This window comes from Bidens hawaiensis, unplaced genomic scaffold, assembly GCF_021521415.1.
Source record: "Bidens hawaiensis isolate Kalapana, Puna unplaced genomic scaffold, B.hawaiensis_p1.1 tig00028481_1, whole genome shotgun sequence".
NCBI classification, from domain to species: Eukaryota; Viridiplantae; Streptophyta; class Magnoliopsida; order Asterales; family Asteraceae; genus Bidens; species Bidens hawaiensis.
Genome location: NW_027494652.1, coordinates 176,847 through 193,083, shown reverse-complemented (window position 1 = coordinate 193,083; position 16,237 = coordinate 176,847). Strand labels below are relative to the sequence as shown.

General features: G+C 38.3%; 1 protein-coding gene across 1 annotated transcript; it reads left to right on the top strand.

The window, feature by feature from the left end:
* Positions 1–1,134: 1,134 nt before the first annotated feature.
* Positions 1,135–2,577, top strand: LOC143577180 (UDP-glycosyltransferase 83A1-like). The gene is made up of 2 exons (XM_077061089.1): positions 1,135–1,602; positions 1,681–2,577. The coding sequence occupies exons 1-2, from the start codon at positions 1,135–1,137 to the stop codon at positions 2,575–2,577; spliced, it is 1,365 nt and encodes a 454-aa protein (XP_076917204.1).
* The last annotated feature ends 13,660 nt before the right edge of the window (positions 2,578–16,237 follow it).

Genomic DNA, 16,237 nt, shown 5'->3' with positions numbered 1-16,237 from the left:
ATTTTATTGAAAAATAGTATTATATTGAAGTTTGGGACAATTAGCGACAGATTTAGCAGTGGCATTAGCATTATCTCCGTCGCTATTGATTTTCTATTTAGAAAAATTAGACCAATTTAGCTGAGTTAATTAAAATTTGTGTTTCAATTATATGGTTTGCTACGACGATTATTGGCATATGAAGACGGAATACCATCCAAAGTTCAATCGTGATCTAATGTCACAAACTAACGACAGAAGCTTACCGTCACAAAGCTTTGCAATATCATTATTTGGTCGCAACCCTAAACCCTAAACCTTGATTCTAGGAGTTGATTTCAAGTTTGTTTGATTCTATTGGTGTTGCTTGATCGATTCTACAGGTGAAGATGATAATGTTTATTTAATTCTACAGATTGTATTTTTGGATATGTTAGTTTATAAACTGCTTACTTATGTTACAAGTGTAGATGATAATGTTGCTTTAATTTAGCATTTTATTTATTCTGTTACTTTTCTAGGTCAAATATTTCTAATTAGCCCAAAACCTAAACCCGAAGAACTATGGAGTGATGGAGAGATGGGGTTCGAGGTTTGGTTCTAGATTAAAAATTTTAAAACTCGAGAAACCTTAGCAGAGAAACTTGAAATCAAAATGGCGAATGTACAACTCAAAGAACACTCATAGCATGAGCGTATATAATAGTTGGGGCCAAGCGTGGCCCTGACCCCCTCCAATTTCTCTCGCTGGTCTAAATTTATCCTTTCTTTTGTCAAAATTTTTTAAACATGGTGTAAATTGACCTTATCAAAATTTGAGCACACCCCCTCTCATTTGTGAATTGCTTTGTACATATTGAGTTCGTCTCCTCTGCGTATATATCCAAGATTCGCCACTAAGTGATAGAGGGTAGCTAGTGACTTCGACTATAACCTACTCATTTTTTTTTATTGTTTAGTTTTTATTTTCACGTTTCAAACGATGGTTGGGCAATCCGTAGAGTGTTAGGGGAAACAAATATGAATATTTAACTTTTATATATTATTAAATTGACAAGTTGGAACCTCATCAGTTATTTATACACGTTGGGATGAGATAGGAGTTATTTTAAGTGTAAAACATTGTCCTTCCTAAACACTCCAACCGCAACAAAAATGAAAAACATTCATGTTCTAGCAATACCTTATCTGGCACAAGGCCATGTGATTCCTTTTATGGAGGCAACGCGGTGCTTCACTAGCAACGGTCTCAAGGTCACGTTTGTGAACACCGAGTTCACTCACAAACGAGTTGTGAGTGCATGTTCAGAGATTGATGGGATGCAAATGGTTTCGATCTCAGACGGGATGGAACCTGGTGACGATAGGAATGACCTTGGGAAGCTGGCAAAAACAATGTTTCAACTCATGCCAACCAAACTAGAAGAGCTGATAAACGATATTAATAAAAAAATTGATGAGAAAATTACATGCATTATTGCCGATTGTTACATGGGATGGGTTTCAAGAGTTGCTCAGAAGATGGGCATTAGACTAGCAGTCTTTTGTCCCTGCTCGGCTGCTATTTTGGCCGTGATCATGAGTGTTCCAAAGCTGAAGGACGATGAAGTCATAAACAGTAGCGATGAGATTACTTTTTTATTGACATACATAACTAATAGTTACCTTGGCATCAAATGTAATAATTTAAGTTTTCTTTTAGGAGTACCTTTAAAGGATGAAATGGTTCAACTATCAACTTCCATGCCATTCATGGACCCTGCAAATTTTATATGGGCGTGTGTAGGTGACCCAACCACAAACCAAATTATCTTTGATTTCTCAATTCTTGTTGGTATGGAAGCCGCGGAAGCAGCATACCACATAATTTGCAATTCAACCATGGAGCTAGAGCCGGGAGCGTTCTCCCTATTTCCAAAGATTTTGCTAATTGGTCCACTTTTGGCGACCAACACATCCACAAATCAAGTAGGCCACTTCTGGAATGATGACTATACTTGCCTAACATGGCTTGATCGACAGCCGCTCAACTCTGTCATATATGTGGCATTTGGGAGCTTCACAATTTTTGACCAACTTCAATTTGAAGAGCTGGCGCATGCACTTGAGGATGCTAAAAGGCCATTCTTGTGGGTTGTTCGACCCGGTACAGGTGGCAGTATTGACTATGTCTACCCAAGTGGCTACTTGGAGAGAATATGCACTCTTGGGAAAATAGTCAGCTGGGCACCTCAGCAGGAGGTCCTAAACCATCCTTCAGTTGCTTGCTTCATAAGTCATTTTGGTTGGAACTTTACAATGGAAGGTGTCAGCAATGGTGTTCCTTTCTTGTGTTGGCCATACTTTGCTGATCAGTTTTTTAACAAAACATACATATGTGATAATTGGAAAACCGGTTTGGGTTTGAACCAAGATGATAGAGGTATCGTTACACGAGGAGAAATCAAGAGTAAAGTAGAGCAGCTGCTCAACAACAACAAAATCAAAGAAAATGCCTTGAATTTGCAAGAAAAAGTGGTGGGTTGCCTGCTAGCAGGAAATTCCTCCAACACAAATCTCAACAAGTTCATTGATTGGGTAAAGGAAGGAAATGATTAATGATCCTTGTCCCGTGAAAGAAACCTGCAAATGACATATGATGCTCACCTTTTAAAGTAATAATTCAAAATTTATGATTTGTCGGTTAATTTGTCTAAGTATTTAAATCAGTTATGTTCATCTTGTCTCGTCATTTAATTTGGGAATTCATCTTATTTTTATGTTTAATAATAATTATGGCATATAGAGAGAGTCCTTGTCGTAGTCTATTACTACTGATTGTGGGTTCTTTGTAATAGATATTTTTCTCCTACTTACATAAAATGTGATTGTTTAGTGGTATAATTATTTGAGTTCACTTTTCTTTTTACAGCAAACATGCCCTTTTCAATAACTACAAACAATTACATTGTGATGGTTAGACGGATAACAAGGGATGAACCGCAAATCGCTTTTAAATATTGGGTTATTCTAATCCGACATATTTACCGAAGTTGTCCTTTATATTTGTATCCAATTTTACTCGTTATCATTTATCTTCAAAATTAACATAATTTGTACTTTACGTTTACAAAATACTACACCGTTTATCCTTTTACCCTAACCCAGTTACTTCTTCTTGTTAACTTTAGCCATGTGCATTGCATATGAGAACAAATCGGTCAATTTTACCCAATTACAAAAAGAAGAATTAAAATTATCAGAACATTATTATAAACAAAAATAACAATATATATTATCCTATTTCACCATCTCTCTTCCCCCCCTCTCTCTCTCTCTAACTTAATAAAACCCCGAAGACCACGACCTCTGATGTGACCGTCTCCACCTGACCCCATCGCTTGTGACCACCACCTTCGACATTTGCGAAGCCACTATCTCCAACATCAACAGTATCCAACGTCCGCCGCCTCCACCATTTCCACCCTCTACATACGCCGCCACCCAGTTTAGATATGAACCATTCAAGTTTAGATATGTTCGACATGGATGGTTGTGGCTTATGCTATGGCAGTGATCTAGCCACAATGTGACTACAATAATAGATCTAGCCAGAAATCTTGACCTTAATTGCCAAACCACTCAAAAATCTAAACAGAAAATAGATACCATGGTGAACATGAAGAGTCGTGGAAAAGAAAAATAACCGCCGTAACCCCAATTATGTGGATTTAAGCACCCAATTTCACGAATATGTTGAAATGGCGGTGGTCGGCGGTTATGTTGATGATAGTGGCCGACGGTTCTCTTGATAGTTGTTAGGGCATAGAAATTTTATACTGTGGATACGTTATCCTGGCATATGTCTGGATACGTTATCCTGGCATATGTCTGGATTAGTTATCCTTATAACATGTATTTCAACTCCTGTCAGGATCAAGGATCCTAAGTAGTTATTACTAACTAACGGTTGTTCTCATGTGTAGTCTTGTATTTAGCAGGTGTAACGGTTAGAAGACTCAGTCTATCCACTAACTCGTAGTCAAGAAGATATGGCACGTGGTCAAATGGCTGTAACACGTTTAGTGAGGATAATGGCGGATATATAGGACTTCTTGTTAGCTTTTATTTTCTATTTAATTGAGATTATGATCAGTCAGGTTAACACTTATCACGTTCATTAGCATACACAGAGCAAACTAGAGCATTTACCACACTGTTTTACTACGCACTATTCGATATTATTCAGAGTTCTCTCTAGCAACACACACTTAGAAATCTTGTATTACTGATCATAATCTCCAACATTGTATTCTTATTTTTCTTGATTAATATAGTGGTGATAGACAATTGTCATCATCCGGGGTTTTTGTGCCGGCGATCCGACCAAGATCAAGGGCTTTTCCTCGTAACAAATCATCGCGTTCATTCATATTTCATTTACAAATTCATCATAATCAATTAAGCATTAAACCTCACCTTACAAATTTGGTTACATTATCCTTAGTTGATTTTTGACCAAAACAATTTGGCGCCCACCGTGGGTCAATTGGTGCTATAATCCAAATTATTTCCTATCAATTTTTAACCTTATTACATATACTGCTATCAATGGCCTCTCAACAATCTTCTGCTTCATCCACCATGCCTTCATCAGTTTCTCACCCACCAAGAACCTTACCACCGATGCCTCCTTCGCTAGCAGTAGCTCCAAGGACCACAATGGCTGTAAACAAGACACAAATTTCAGTCTTCCAGAGCTTAAAAACCACTGCTGCCACTTCAGTGATTAACTAACAATGATGTTTCTGCTATGTTTTCACAGGTTAAAGCATATATGGAGCAGCAAAGCAGGACCAACCAGAAGATCCTTCGTGAGATAGAATATCTCAAGAAGAATAAGAGGCCATTGGAGGATCAGACTCCTTTGATGCCTAGGATGTTGGACTTTACCACTCCAGGATCCGTGGCTCAACAAACTCAAGGATCCTCCATCTTCCAGCAAGGATCATCCATCCTTCAACCAGTGTCCATAGGTCAGCAAGTTCAAGGATCCTCGTTCCTCCAGCAAAGATCATCCATCCTTCAACCAGGGCCCATGGGTCAGCAAGCTCAAGGATCCTCGTTCCTCCAACAAGGATCATCCATCCTTCAATCAGGATCCTCTGGATTGTATCAAGGATCCTTCAACTTCCAACCTTAAGGATCCTTCATGCATCAAAGATCATCAGAGGTCCATGAAGGAGACATCATCCATATGCAGACTATTGCCTCTAGTGGACCAACTTCAATAGCAGATGCTTCCTATCTTGGCTACTCTTCTGGGATGCCGACATTTAGTCAACAAAGAGCTAATCCTTATAATCCCATATCCTTAGACACTAACCTTGGTTCCATGCAGGATACAGGTATCAACCAGGCCATGGCCAATGAGCTCCAGAAACTGAAGGATATGATATCCAGTGTACCAGGAGTGGTCCGACCTATTCCTGAAATACCAGAAGGAAGCCACAAGCTATCAAGATTTGCTCCACCAATATGTGATGCTGAAATCCCAAAACGCTCAAACCCCCAATATGAAGGTGTATGATGGAACCACCGATCCAGAAGAGCATGTGGCCCAATATAGGGAGAGGGTGGAAATCAATCCAATTCCTGAAAGACTCAAGGAAGCCTGTCTATGCAAGGGCTTCGGATCCACGTTAACAGGGTCTGCACTTAAATGGCTGCTAAGTCTTCCTCCATACTCTGTTACTTCTTTTTCACACTTAATTAATTTATTCAATAGCCAATTTTCTTGTAGTAGAAAATTCGAGAAATTAACCCGACCCGTTTGTAACCCGAACATTTCAAATATATAAAATATTGGATCTTGTCATTTAAAATATATAAAATATATAAAATATTGGATTTTTATATTATGCATTGTTTGACCATTTAAACATACCCATTTTTATGCAAACCATAAAAGAATCTTTATACCCAACCCTTCACTCCTTCCCTATATATACACACCCATATTCTTCATTTTACTCTTGCTACATCTCCAAAAACTCTCTCAAACCTCCATAGATCCAAGGTTGTTTTATTTATGTATTCTTGAAGGTTTGACTTCCAAATGTCAAACCAAGTTTCATCTTTCATTATTTTTAGCTTATGTAGTCTTATTAATACTTGTTTATGGTGGTACAACATATATATAATACACACCTCTTGTTACCTTTGTTAGTCACTTCACCGACTTCGGTTGGTTAAGTTTCGGACGTCGTAAGGCAAGGCTTCATGTAAGACTTTTGTGGTCCTTGATATATATACACTTATATAACTTGTTTGCACATACTAACTGTTAGTGCACATAAATTTGACACTGTGGATATGTTATCCTGGCATATGTTTTAGATCAGTTATCCTTAGCGTGTGTTCCAGATCCCGTCAGGATTAAGGATCCACAGTACTTATTATTTATTAACGGTTGTTCTCATGTGTAGTCTTATATTTAGCAGGTATAACGGTTAGAAGACTCAGTCTATCCACTAACTTGCAGTCAAGAAGATATTGACGTGTCTAGATCAATTATCCTTCTGAAGAGTTCCAGAGCTATGTCAGGATCATGGATCCTCGGTATTTGGTGCTATTAACGATTGTTTCTTATATGAAGGCTGATATTTATCAAGTGTAACGGCTCCAAGACCTGGTCTACCTCCTATTTCGCAGCCTAAGTGATGGAGAACGTGGTCAAAATGGCAGTTACGATTATATTGAAGGCAATGACAGATTTTTAGGGATTATTAATTAATAGCCTTTATTATTCATAACTCCATAGAGTTATTATCTTTTATGTATAAATAGAGACTATGATCAGCTAGGAAAAAACACCCAACACACTCTGCTCACTACGAATTCAGCAGCATACACACACACACACATAGCTTTCGTTGTAACACTGATCATATTCTCCAAACCTTGTAACACCCTTTTTTGATTAATAAAGTTGTGATAGACGATTTGTCATCACCCGGGGTTTTTGTGCCGGCGATCCGAACCAGATCAAGGGCTTTTCCCCGTAACAAATCCGTGTGTTTGCGTTTGCAATCGATACATACTTGTTTTAATCACCATAGCACTAACCTCACTAAACGAATTTGGATACATTATCCTTAGCAGATTTTTATCCAAAACAATTTGGCGCCTACCGTGGGGCAATTGGTGCTATAATCCAGATTATTTCCACTCAATTTTCAACTTTTCATATCCATATCACCGTCAATGGCCTCTTAACAATCTTCTGTTTCATCCACCGTGCCTTCATCAGTTTCTCACCCACCAAGATCCTTACCACTGATGCCTCCTCCGCTAGCAGCAGCTCCAAGGACCACCGCGGCTGGAAACCAGACACAAATTCCAATCTTCCAGAGCTCAAAAACCACTACTGCAACTCCGGTGGTCAAATCTAACAATGATGTTTCTGTTATGTTTTCACAGGTTAAGGTATACATGGAGCAGCAGAACAAAACCAACCAGAGGATCCTACATGAAATTGAAGATCTCAAGAAAAGAAGAGGCCAGCGGAGGATCAGACTCCCTTGATGCCTAGGGTGCTAGATTTCACTACTCCAGGATCCGTGGCTCAACATACTCAAGGATCCTCGATCCTTTAGGAAGGATCATCCATCCTTCAACCAGGGTCCGTGGGTCAACAAACTCAAGGATCCTCGTTCTTTCAGCCAGGATCATATATCCTTCAACAGGGGTCCATGGGTCAACAAACTCAAGGATCCTCGTTCATTCAGCCAGGATCATCTATCCTTCAACAAGGGTCTATGGGTCAGGAAACTCGAGGATCCTTGTTCCTTCAACAAAGATCATCCATCCTTCAACCAGGATCCTTTGGGTTGTATCCTCAAGGATCCTTCAGCTACCAACCTCAAGGATCCTCAGGAATTCACCATCAAAGGTCTTCTGAGGTCCATGAAGGGGACATCATCCCCATGCAGACCATTGCCTCTGGTGGACCTGCAACTGTAACAATAAGAATATGAACATTCCAGATTCAGATATCATTCCTAGAACATCGGTGCTAGTCGGTTTTAGTGGTGAAACCAAGAAGACATTGGGGGACATCAACCTCCCAATTTATATTGAAGGGTTAAACTCTTACAAAAAATTTTGTGTTATAGATAACCTTTCATGTTGCAATGTTATTTTAGGTAGGCCCTGGCTCCATGGAATGAAGGCAGTAGCCTCAACTTATCACCAATGTATCAAGCTACCTACTCCTTGGGGAGTTGTAAAGATAGTGGGTGACCAAGCGGAGGCCAAGAACTATTATTCATCATCAATGAAGCCAACAGCCAAGCAAACTATAGCATAACAACTACATCAACATCCTAGGGACGTGCTGGAAGCTTGGGAGAAAGACCTTAAAGAAGTATAATTGGACCCCGAGGATCCAGAGATAAAGGTGTTCCTAGGATCAAGTATCCTCAGTAAGATTGAGGAGGATTTAATATCCTTCTTAGGGCGAAGAAGACTTACCTTTTCCTTCAAGCATTCTGACATGACAGGTATTTCAAAAGAGGTAATCACTCATAAACTCGGCCTTGATTTATCTGTTAAACCCGTCCATCAGAAGCGAAGAAAATTCGCTCCTGAGAGGAACAAGATCATACAAGAAGAATTTGAAAAACTTCTTAAGGCCGGTATGATCAGAGAGGTTCAATATCCTCGATGGCTAGCTAATATGGTCGTTGTTTCAAAAAAGAATGGAAAGTGGAGGGTGTGTGTCGATTTTACCGATTTAAACAAGGCATTCCCCAAGAATCCTTTCCCATTACCACATATAGATTCCATGGTGGATGCAACGGAAGGACATGAAATGCTTACCTTTATGGATGCTTCCTCTGGATTTCAACAAATTCAGATGGAACCATCTGATCAAGAGGATACAACATTCATGACTCCCACTAGCATATACTGTTATACTGCTATGCCATTTGGACTAAGAAATGTAGGGGCAACATACCAAAGACTAGTCAACATGATGTTCAAGGATCAATTGTGCAAGACCATGGAAGTATACATAGACGATATGGTAGTAAAGTCGAAGAAAGCTGAGGATCACCTCAGAGACCTTGAGGAAGCATTCAATATCCTTGACCAATATAACATGAAACTGAACCCGTCAAAATGCCATTTTGGTGTTAAGGACGGAAAGTTTCTAGGATATATGGTGACCAAAAGAGGGATAGAAGCAAGCCCTGAGCAGATTGAAGCCATCATCAACTTGAAGTCTCCTGCAAATGCCAAGGATGTCCAAAGGCTCACGGGAAGAATAGTCTCTCTCAACAGGTTCATCTTAAGATCCTCCGAGAAGTGCAAAGACTTCTATGACATCCTTAGAAAGAATAAGAAGTTTGAGTGGACGGAAAAGCATGAGGCTGCGCTCAAAGCCTTGAAGGATTACTTATCCTCAGCTCCAGCTTTAATGAAGCCTGTGGATGGAGAATCCTTATATCTGTACCTAGCTGTGTCAGGAAATGCTGTAAGTGCCGTCCTTCTGAAGGATCATGAAGGTGAACAACATCTCATTTATTATGTAAGTAAAAGTCTTCTAGATGCAGAAGCCAAGTATTCTCATTTAGAAAAGTTAATTCTTATACTTATTATGGCTTCTATTAAATTGAGACATTACTTTGAAACTCATACTATTATTTTAAGAACTAATTATCCTGTTAAGAATGTCCTTAGAAAGCCAGAGTTGTCAGGTAGAATGGCCAAGTGGGCTGTGAAACTGAGTGCATATGATATTCAGTACGAGCCAAGAACAGCCATCAAGTCACAAGCACTCGCAGACTTTGTGGCTGATTTCAATAGCGACACGCAGAAAGAAGCTGACTTGGAGGTCCAACAACTAGAAGAGACTAAGGATCCTTGGATACTCTTCACAGATGGTGCTTCCAACGTAAGAGGAACATGATTAGGGATCCTACTGAAATCGCCACAGGGGGACATATTACCCCAGTCTATAGCCTGTGAGTTCCAAGCAATGAACAACGAGGCAAAGTATGAAGCTTTGATCGCAGGTTTGCAATTAGCTAAGTGCATGAGGATCAGGTATCTTCAAGTATATATAGATTCATTATTGATTTCTAACCACTTTAATGGCTCATATGCTGTTAAAGATGAAAAACTAATCAAATATCTAGATGCTATGAAGGAATTAGTAAAATCCTTCGAATTGTTTAGTATTATATAGGTACCAAGGGAAGAAAATGCCGGGGCAGATGCTTTGGAAAATTTAGCCTCATCTCTGAAAATTCCAGAAGACACGAAGATTCCAATCATTCATGTTCTCTCACCAGCAATAGGAGAACAAGAAGTTGGGGAGATAACAACTGACATCGTACTTCGGGATCCATCATCCTCAAACAACCAAGGATCCTGGATCCTCCCAATCAAAAAATACATTCAAGATGGAGAAATTCCAGCCACAGAGAATCCGAAGTCTTTCAAACTCAAGGTATCACAATAATTTTATTACATGATGTGCTGTATAGGAAATCTCTTGCAGGTCCATACTTGAGGTGCATCGAGGATCCTGAAATTCAAGAGGTGCTCAAAGATTTTCACGAAGGTGATAGTGGTAATCACACTGGAGGTAGAGCTCTGTTTTCTAGGATTCTAAGAACAGAATACTTCTGGCTAACAATGAAGAGAGATGCCATGGAATACTCAAAGAAATGTGATGCTTGCCAAAGGCATGGAAACATATTACATCAACCAGCAGAACCTATGTATCCTATATCCTCGTCATGGCCTTTCATGAAGTGGGGCATGGATATTGTGGGTAAACTACCTAAGGCACCAGAAGGAAAAGTATTCATGATTGCAATGACTGATTACTTTTCAAAGTGGATAGAAGCTTTTGTTCAAGTACGTGAAAAAGAGGTGATATCTTTCATTAAAAGAAATATTATTACTAGATTTGGTATCCCTTCAGAAATTATTTGTGACAATGGTTCCCAGTTTATCTGGAAAAGAACCACTAACTTTTGTGACAGTTGGGGAATCAAGATGATTACTTCCACACCGGTACATCCTCAAGCTAATGGTCAAGCGGAGTCTAGCAACAAGATAATCATCAACAACTTAAAGAAGAAGCTAGGATCCAAGAAAGGAAAGTGGGCTGAAGAGCTACCTTATGTCCTTTGGGCTGACAGAACAACACCCAAGAATGCAACAGGCCAGACACCCTTCTCATTGGTGTTTGGATTAGAAGCAGTAGTCCCTACAGAAATGGTGGTCCCTACAGCCAGAACAAGCATCCGTGATCCTAAGGCCAATGAAGAAATCCTTCTTGAAGACTTGGATACCGTTGAAGAACTTAGAGACCTAGCCAAGATCAGAATGGAAGCATATCAATAAAGGGTAGCAGGGGCATACAACAAAAATATAAGGCTCAGAAGATTTCAAGAAGGAAATCTAGTCTTGAGGAAAGCCTTCCAAAACACAACTAATCCAGCATATGGAAAGCTAGCACCCAAATGAGAAGGCCCCTACTTGATCGAGTCAGAAGCTGGAAATGGGGCATATCACTTGATAACTATGGAAGGCAACAGGTTACCCAGAGCATGGAACGCTATCCATCTCAAAAAGTATTTTTTATAGTCAGGATCTAGTATCCTTCGAAAATCAAGCATCCATCTAGGATCAAGGATCTTAAAATTGGTAATATCTCATTTCATATTCTTGTTATTTTAAGGATAATGTATTCTTAACATTTATCTTTTCCAAGTTTTTAAGTAACAATGCAGATTTCAATAAGAGGTTCAATGTCTAAGAGGTTGGCCACCTCTCCCTCACGCTTAAGGTACATTGTTATTTTCCTTGGCCTAGCCCACGATTGGAAATGACCCCCGATGGTCATATCCTCCAAGGTTTAAAGGTTTTCACATTTTCTTATAAATTAGAGTTTCTACACTCTCGTCTGAAGCGCACGCTATCCAACGTATAGTCCGGGGCAGCGAGACTGGTACACGCTTAGTGGCTGACAATTTCGTTGCTTTCGGCTATATGGAGGATCCTACGATTTATGGTAGACTTACCATACCACTGGTTTATAACGTTTTCATGTTATCTTAAGACAAATGTATCTAACATTTTCATGTTAGCTAAGGTTTATAACGTTTTCACGTTATCTCACGTTTGGGCTAAATCCCAGTTTGGGCGAGTCTCCAGTTAACATCCGTATTTGGTTGTCCCCAGTTTTGGGCTTGTCCCCAGTTCACGGGCTTGTCCCCGGATTACACGGGCTTGTCCCCAGTTACACGGGCTTGTCCCCAGTTTATTTTATGGGCTTGTCCCCAGTTTGTTGGGTTTAATCCCAGTTAATATCATAAGTTATTTGCATCAGGTATCCTAAGTTCAATTACAAGGATCATGGAAGGATCAATACTTATGGTAACTTAGGTCTAATTAGATCTTATGGTATGATTTCTACTTATCAATTTACTTTTACTTGGCTAAAATGTTTATAAACTCTTTTATGTAAGGATTCAGGATCCTTAACTTGTTTTTACAAGGATAATCTATCCTTAAAGCTTTTTATTAAAGAATATTTCACAAAACTTTCAACAAGTCCAAAGCTATATCAGACAAACTTTCAAAATAACAGACAATCAACAGATAGTTAAAAGATACTATTTATTAAACTTACTTGCAATTACCAAAAATCTTAACCCGGATTTCACCATTCAAAAAATGGACTGTCCACCCTGGTTAAACAGGTGTTACTAGTTGTTCATGATTTGCAGGGAGAAGGATATACAGCCGGAAAGGGAAGTTCCCAGGGAAACTCCATTGATATGTGACAATTATATCCAGCTTGTCAAATCTCATATGTTTTTGCAGAAAGTTTGAATTCAAAGGCAAAATGACAGCTGTGATGTTATCACAACCGCCATTTTGGGGGCAATTGTTAGTGCACAGAAATTTGACACTCTGGATATGTTATCCTGGCATATGTTTTGGATCAGTTATCCTTAGCGTGTGTTCCAGATCCCGTCAAGATTAAGGATCCACAGTACTTATTATTTATTAACGGTTGTTCTCATGTGTAGTCTTAATTTAGCAGGTATAACGGTTAGAAGACTCAGTATATCCACTAACTTGCAGTCAAGAAGATATTGACGTGTCTGGATCAATTATCCTTCTGAAGAGTTCCAGAGCTATATCAGGATCATGGATCCTCGGTATTTGGTTCTATTAACGGTTGTTTCTTATTGAAGGATGATATTTATCAAGTGTAACGGCTCCAAGACCTGGTCTACCCCCTATTTCGCAGCCTGAGTGATGGAGAACGTGGTCAAAATGGCAGTTACGATTATATTGAAGGCAATGGCGGATTTTTAGGGATTATTAATTAATAGCCTTTATTATTCATAACTTCATAGAGTTATTATCTTTTATGTATAAGTAGAGACTATGATCAGCTAGGAAAAAAACACCCAACACACTCTGCTCACTAGGAATTCAGCAGCATACACACTCACACATAGCTTTCGTTGTAACACTGATCATATTCTCTAAACCTTGTAACCCCCTTTTTTGATTAATAAAGTGGTGATAGACGATTTGTCATCACCCGGGGTTTTTGTGCCGGCGATTCGAACCAGATCAAAGGCTTTTCCCCGTAACAAATCCGTGTGTTTGTGTTTGCAATCGATACATACTTATTTTCATCACCATATCACTAATCCTCACTAAACGAATTTGGATACATTATCCTTAGCAGATTTTTATCCAAAACACTAACCATGACTAACTTCTACTCTTTTTATTTTTTTTTTTGTCACATTTATGAAGTTCCATGGTGGAGGTTTGTAGAGACTAACCTTGGTTTAACCGTAAATAGTCCAAACCGTGAACCGAACTTTTGTTTACTAGTTTTGTTAAAATAGTTGTTTAAACATGTTTAATGTTAGATTTGAGTTTCAAAAAAAATCATTTTTACAAGTCTTTAATATTAAGCATGTGGAATCCATCTATGAACTCGTTGGGAGATGGAAAATGCTTAACGTACGTTGTTAGTTCTAAAACAATAGATCTACATACTTGGTTAACTCTAATAAAGTTTTATTGAGTTATCTCATAACATTCATTATTTTGGAAAGTTGACTTTGGGTTTGACAAATTATCAAGACCTGAACCAACAACCCGAACACTCGTTAAAGACCCGTTTTAGTATCTTTGTCCCAAAGGAACTTGCATTTAGCATTTTCTCACCTTATTACTTACCATAGGTTAAGTAAGTATTAAGGTTAGATACTTTGACCCGGTTTCGAGCAAACTTACATTTTTAAAGGGTTATTATTATAAATTCTTAAATAGTTACATTATAAACCTTGAACTTTAATTGTTTACTTTTTGCAACAATTATTTTATTTAAAGATTTTCAAGACAACCTTTCTAAATACAAGACTTTCTTTTATTTAGGCTTCATACGTTAACCACGTCGTTCTGGCAAATCTCCAAATAATCAATCTTTCAAGTTTATTACTTGAACGTTAGTAATTTCACCCCGTTTTCTATCTTTTGTTTTGGGGGTGACATTTCATCTTATCTAAACTAAATGTTTTATACTTGGGTCTTAAACCACAAACGTTGTTGTATACTTTACTTAAATACTTGCTCGATTTGGTGTTCTATGCTTATATGCCTATGTGTTTATCGCTTTCGGTTGGTTGAATCTATAAATCCTAGACTACTTGGCATCCCCTTGTAGCAAGGTGTCTTTAATGTAATGCAATTAAAAATAATCTATTAAATCCTAGACTATTTGGTATCCCCTTATAGTTAGGTGTCGCTAACGTAATTCTATTAGCGATTTTATCCAAATTATGGCTTTTATTTATTGTTTCGTATAGTAGTTTTGTGGATCTTTCCTACTATATATCTACATGTTCAAACTTATGAATTGCTCACCAACCTTTGTGTTGACAAACTTTATTTAATGAAATGTTACAGGTTTGCATCTAGGTTGACTCGAGATCGTGGTGAAAACGTTGTTAAGACTTTAAGTTATTAGCGAAATGAACAATATTTGATTTGCTATATTTTGTTATATTTTGTATTGACTATCCCTTGAATATTGTTATGTGACATTTTCGATGATGTGAAATGAAATGAGTTTGTTAAATATTTTCGCTTTAATTAGTGTCATGCGCTTATGGGCAATCGTTACACCTCGGCATGTTCCGCCGCCTTTGGTCGGGGTGTGACAGATTGGTATCAGAGTCATGACAATTAGGATAGGTGGTTAGACGTAACGACCTTGAATTGTTATGCTTAGGGTCCTATACGTGTGTTCATACGTGTTTACTCTATTTTAATTTGTTCATATCGCATGTTTAAACTTGTTTAAAATTCACCAATAACCTAAATGTTCACATACACACACTTTCATAGTATTTCCAAGGTATCCTTACCTTAAAACGCAAAAAGTAGATTTTTATTGTGTTTTATGGATTACAAGATTAACTTGGATCCCGTTGTTTCAAATCCTTTAAAGGTTGCGTTTATATCGGGTTTGTAGCCATCATAGAAAACGAGACACTATAAAATGACCATTTGACAAAAGGATTCCAAGGATCGAAGGTGATTTACTTACCTGGGATGGTTGAGTTATAGTGCTCGTTTTCTAGGCCATAAACCGTGTTATAAAAGCCAATTCTTTAAGTAGTCGAATGCGAGTGTTTCGGTCGCCATCCTAATTTTCGGTGTTAAAACAATAGAACTACGGTGATTTCGTGGACTAGTGTTTTGGCATGACGTTGTATCTCGATTTATTGTGTTATCATTGTTATTTGAGTCTAAAACATGAAAAATTCGCGGTGGTTACGTGCACATGTTTAGACTCCAACGTGGTGTTTTATAAAACATTTTTTTAGTGTTGGAATATCGAGTCATGGTGATTTCATGCACCGTTTTTTCCGACTCTATAAACCTCAAAATCTTAAATTTTCAAGCTTTAACCATCTCAAAATCATTTACGTTTTGTTTATGGTTTTGTTATTTATAAACAAAGTTTTATATTTTATCTAACACTAACATCTTCTCCATACAAACTCTTTGTATTCATTTCCTTTTACCCAAAACTTATCCCATTTTCTTTATAATTTTTAGCATGCCTCCGCTAAGACGCCAACCGCGCAAGAACTCTACCCGACGCATGGCCGCTTTTGTCGCCATACAAATGGCCGATGTGATTCCCGAACTTATA

Excerpts from the sequence above, each read along its gene's own strand:
- LOC143577180 (XM_077061089.1), top strand. The coding sequence starts at position 1,135 with ATGAAAAACATTCATGTTCTAGCAATACCTTATCTGGCACAAGGCCAT. Across the intron at positions 1,603-1,680 it reads ATGAAGTCATAAACAGTAGC|GGAGTACCTTTAAAGGATGA; the intron begins GATGAGATTACT and ends AGTTTTCTTTTA.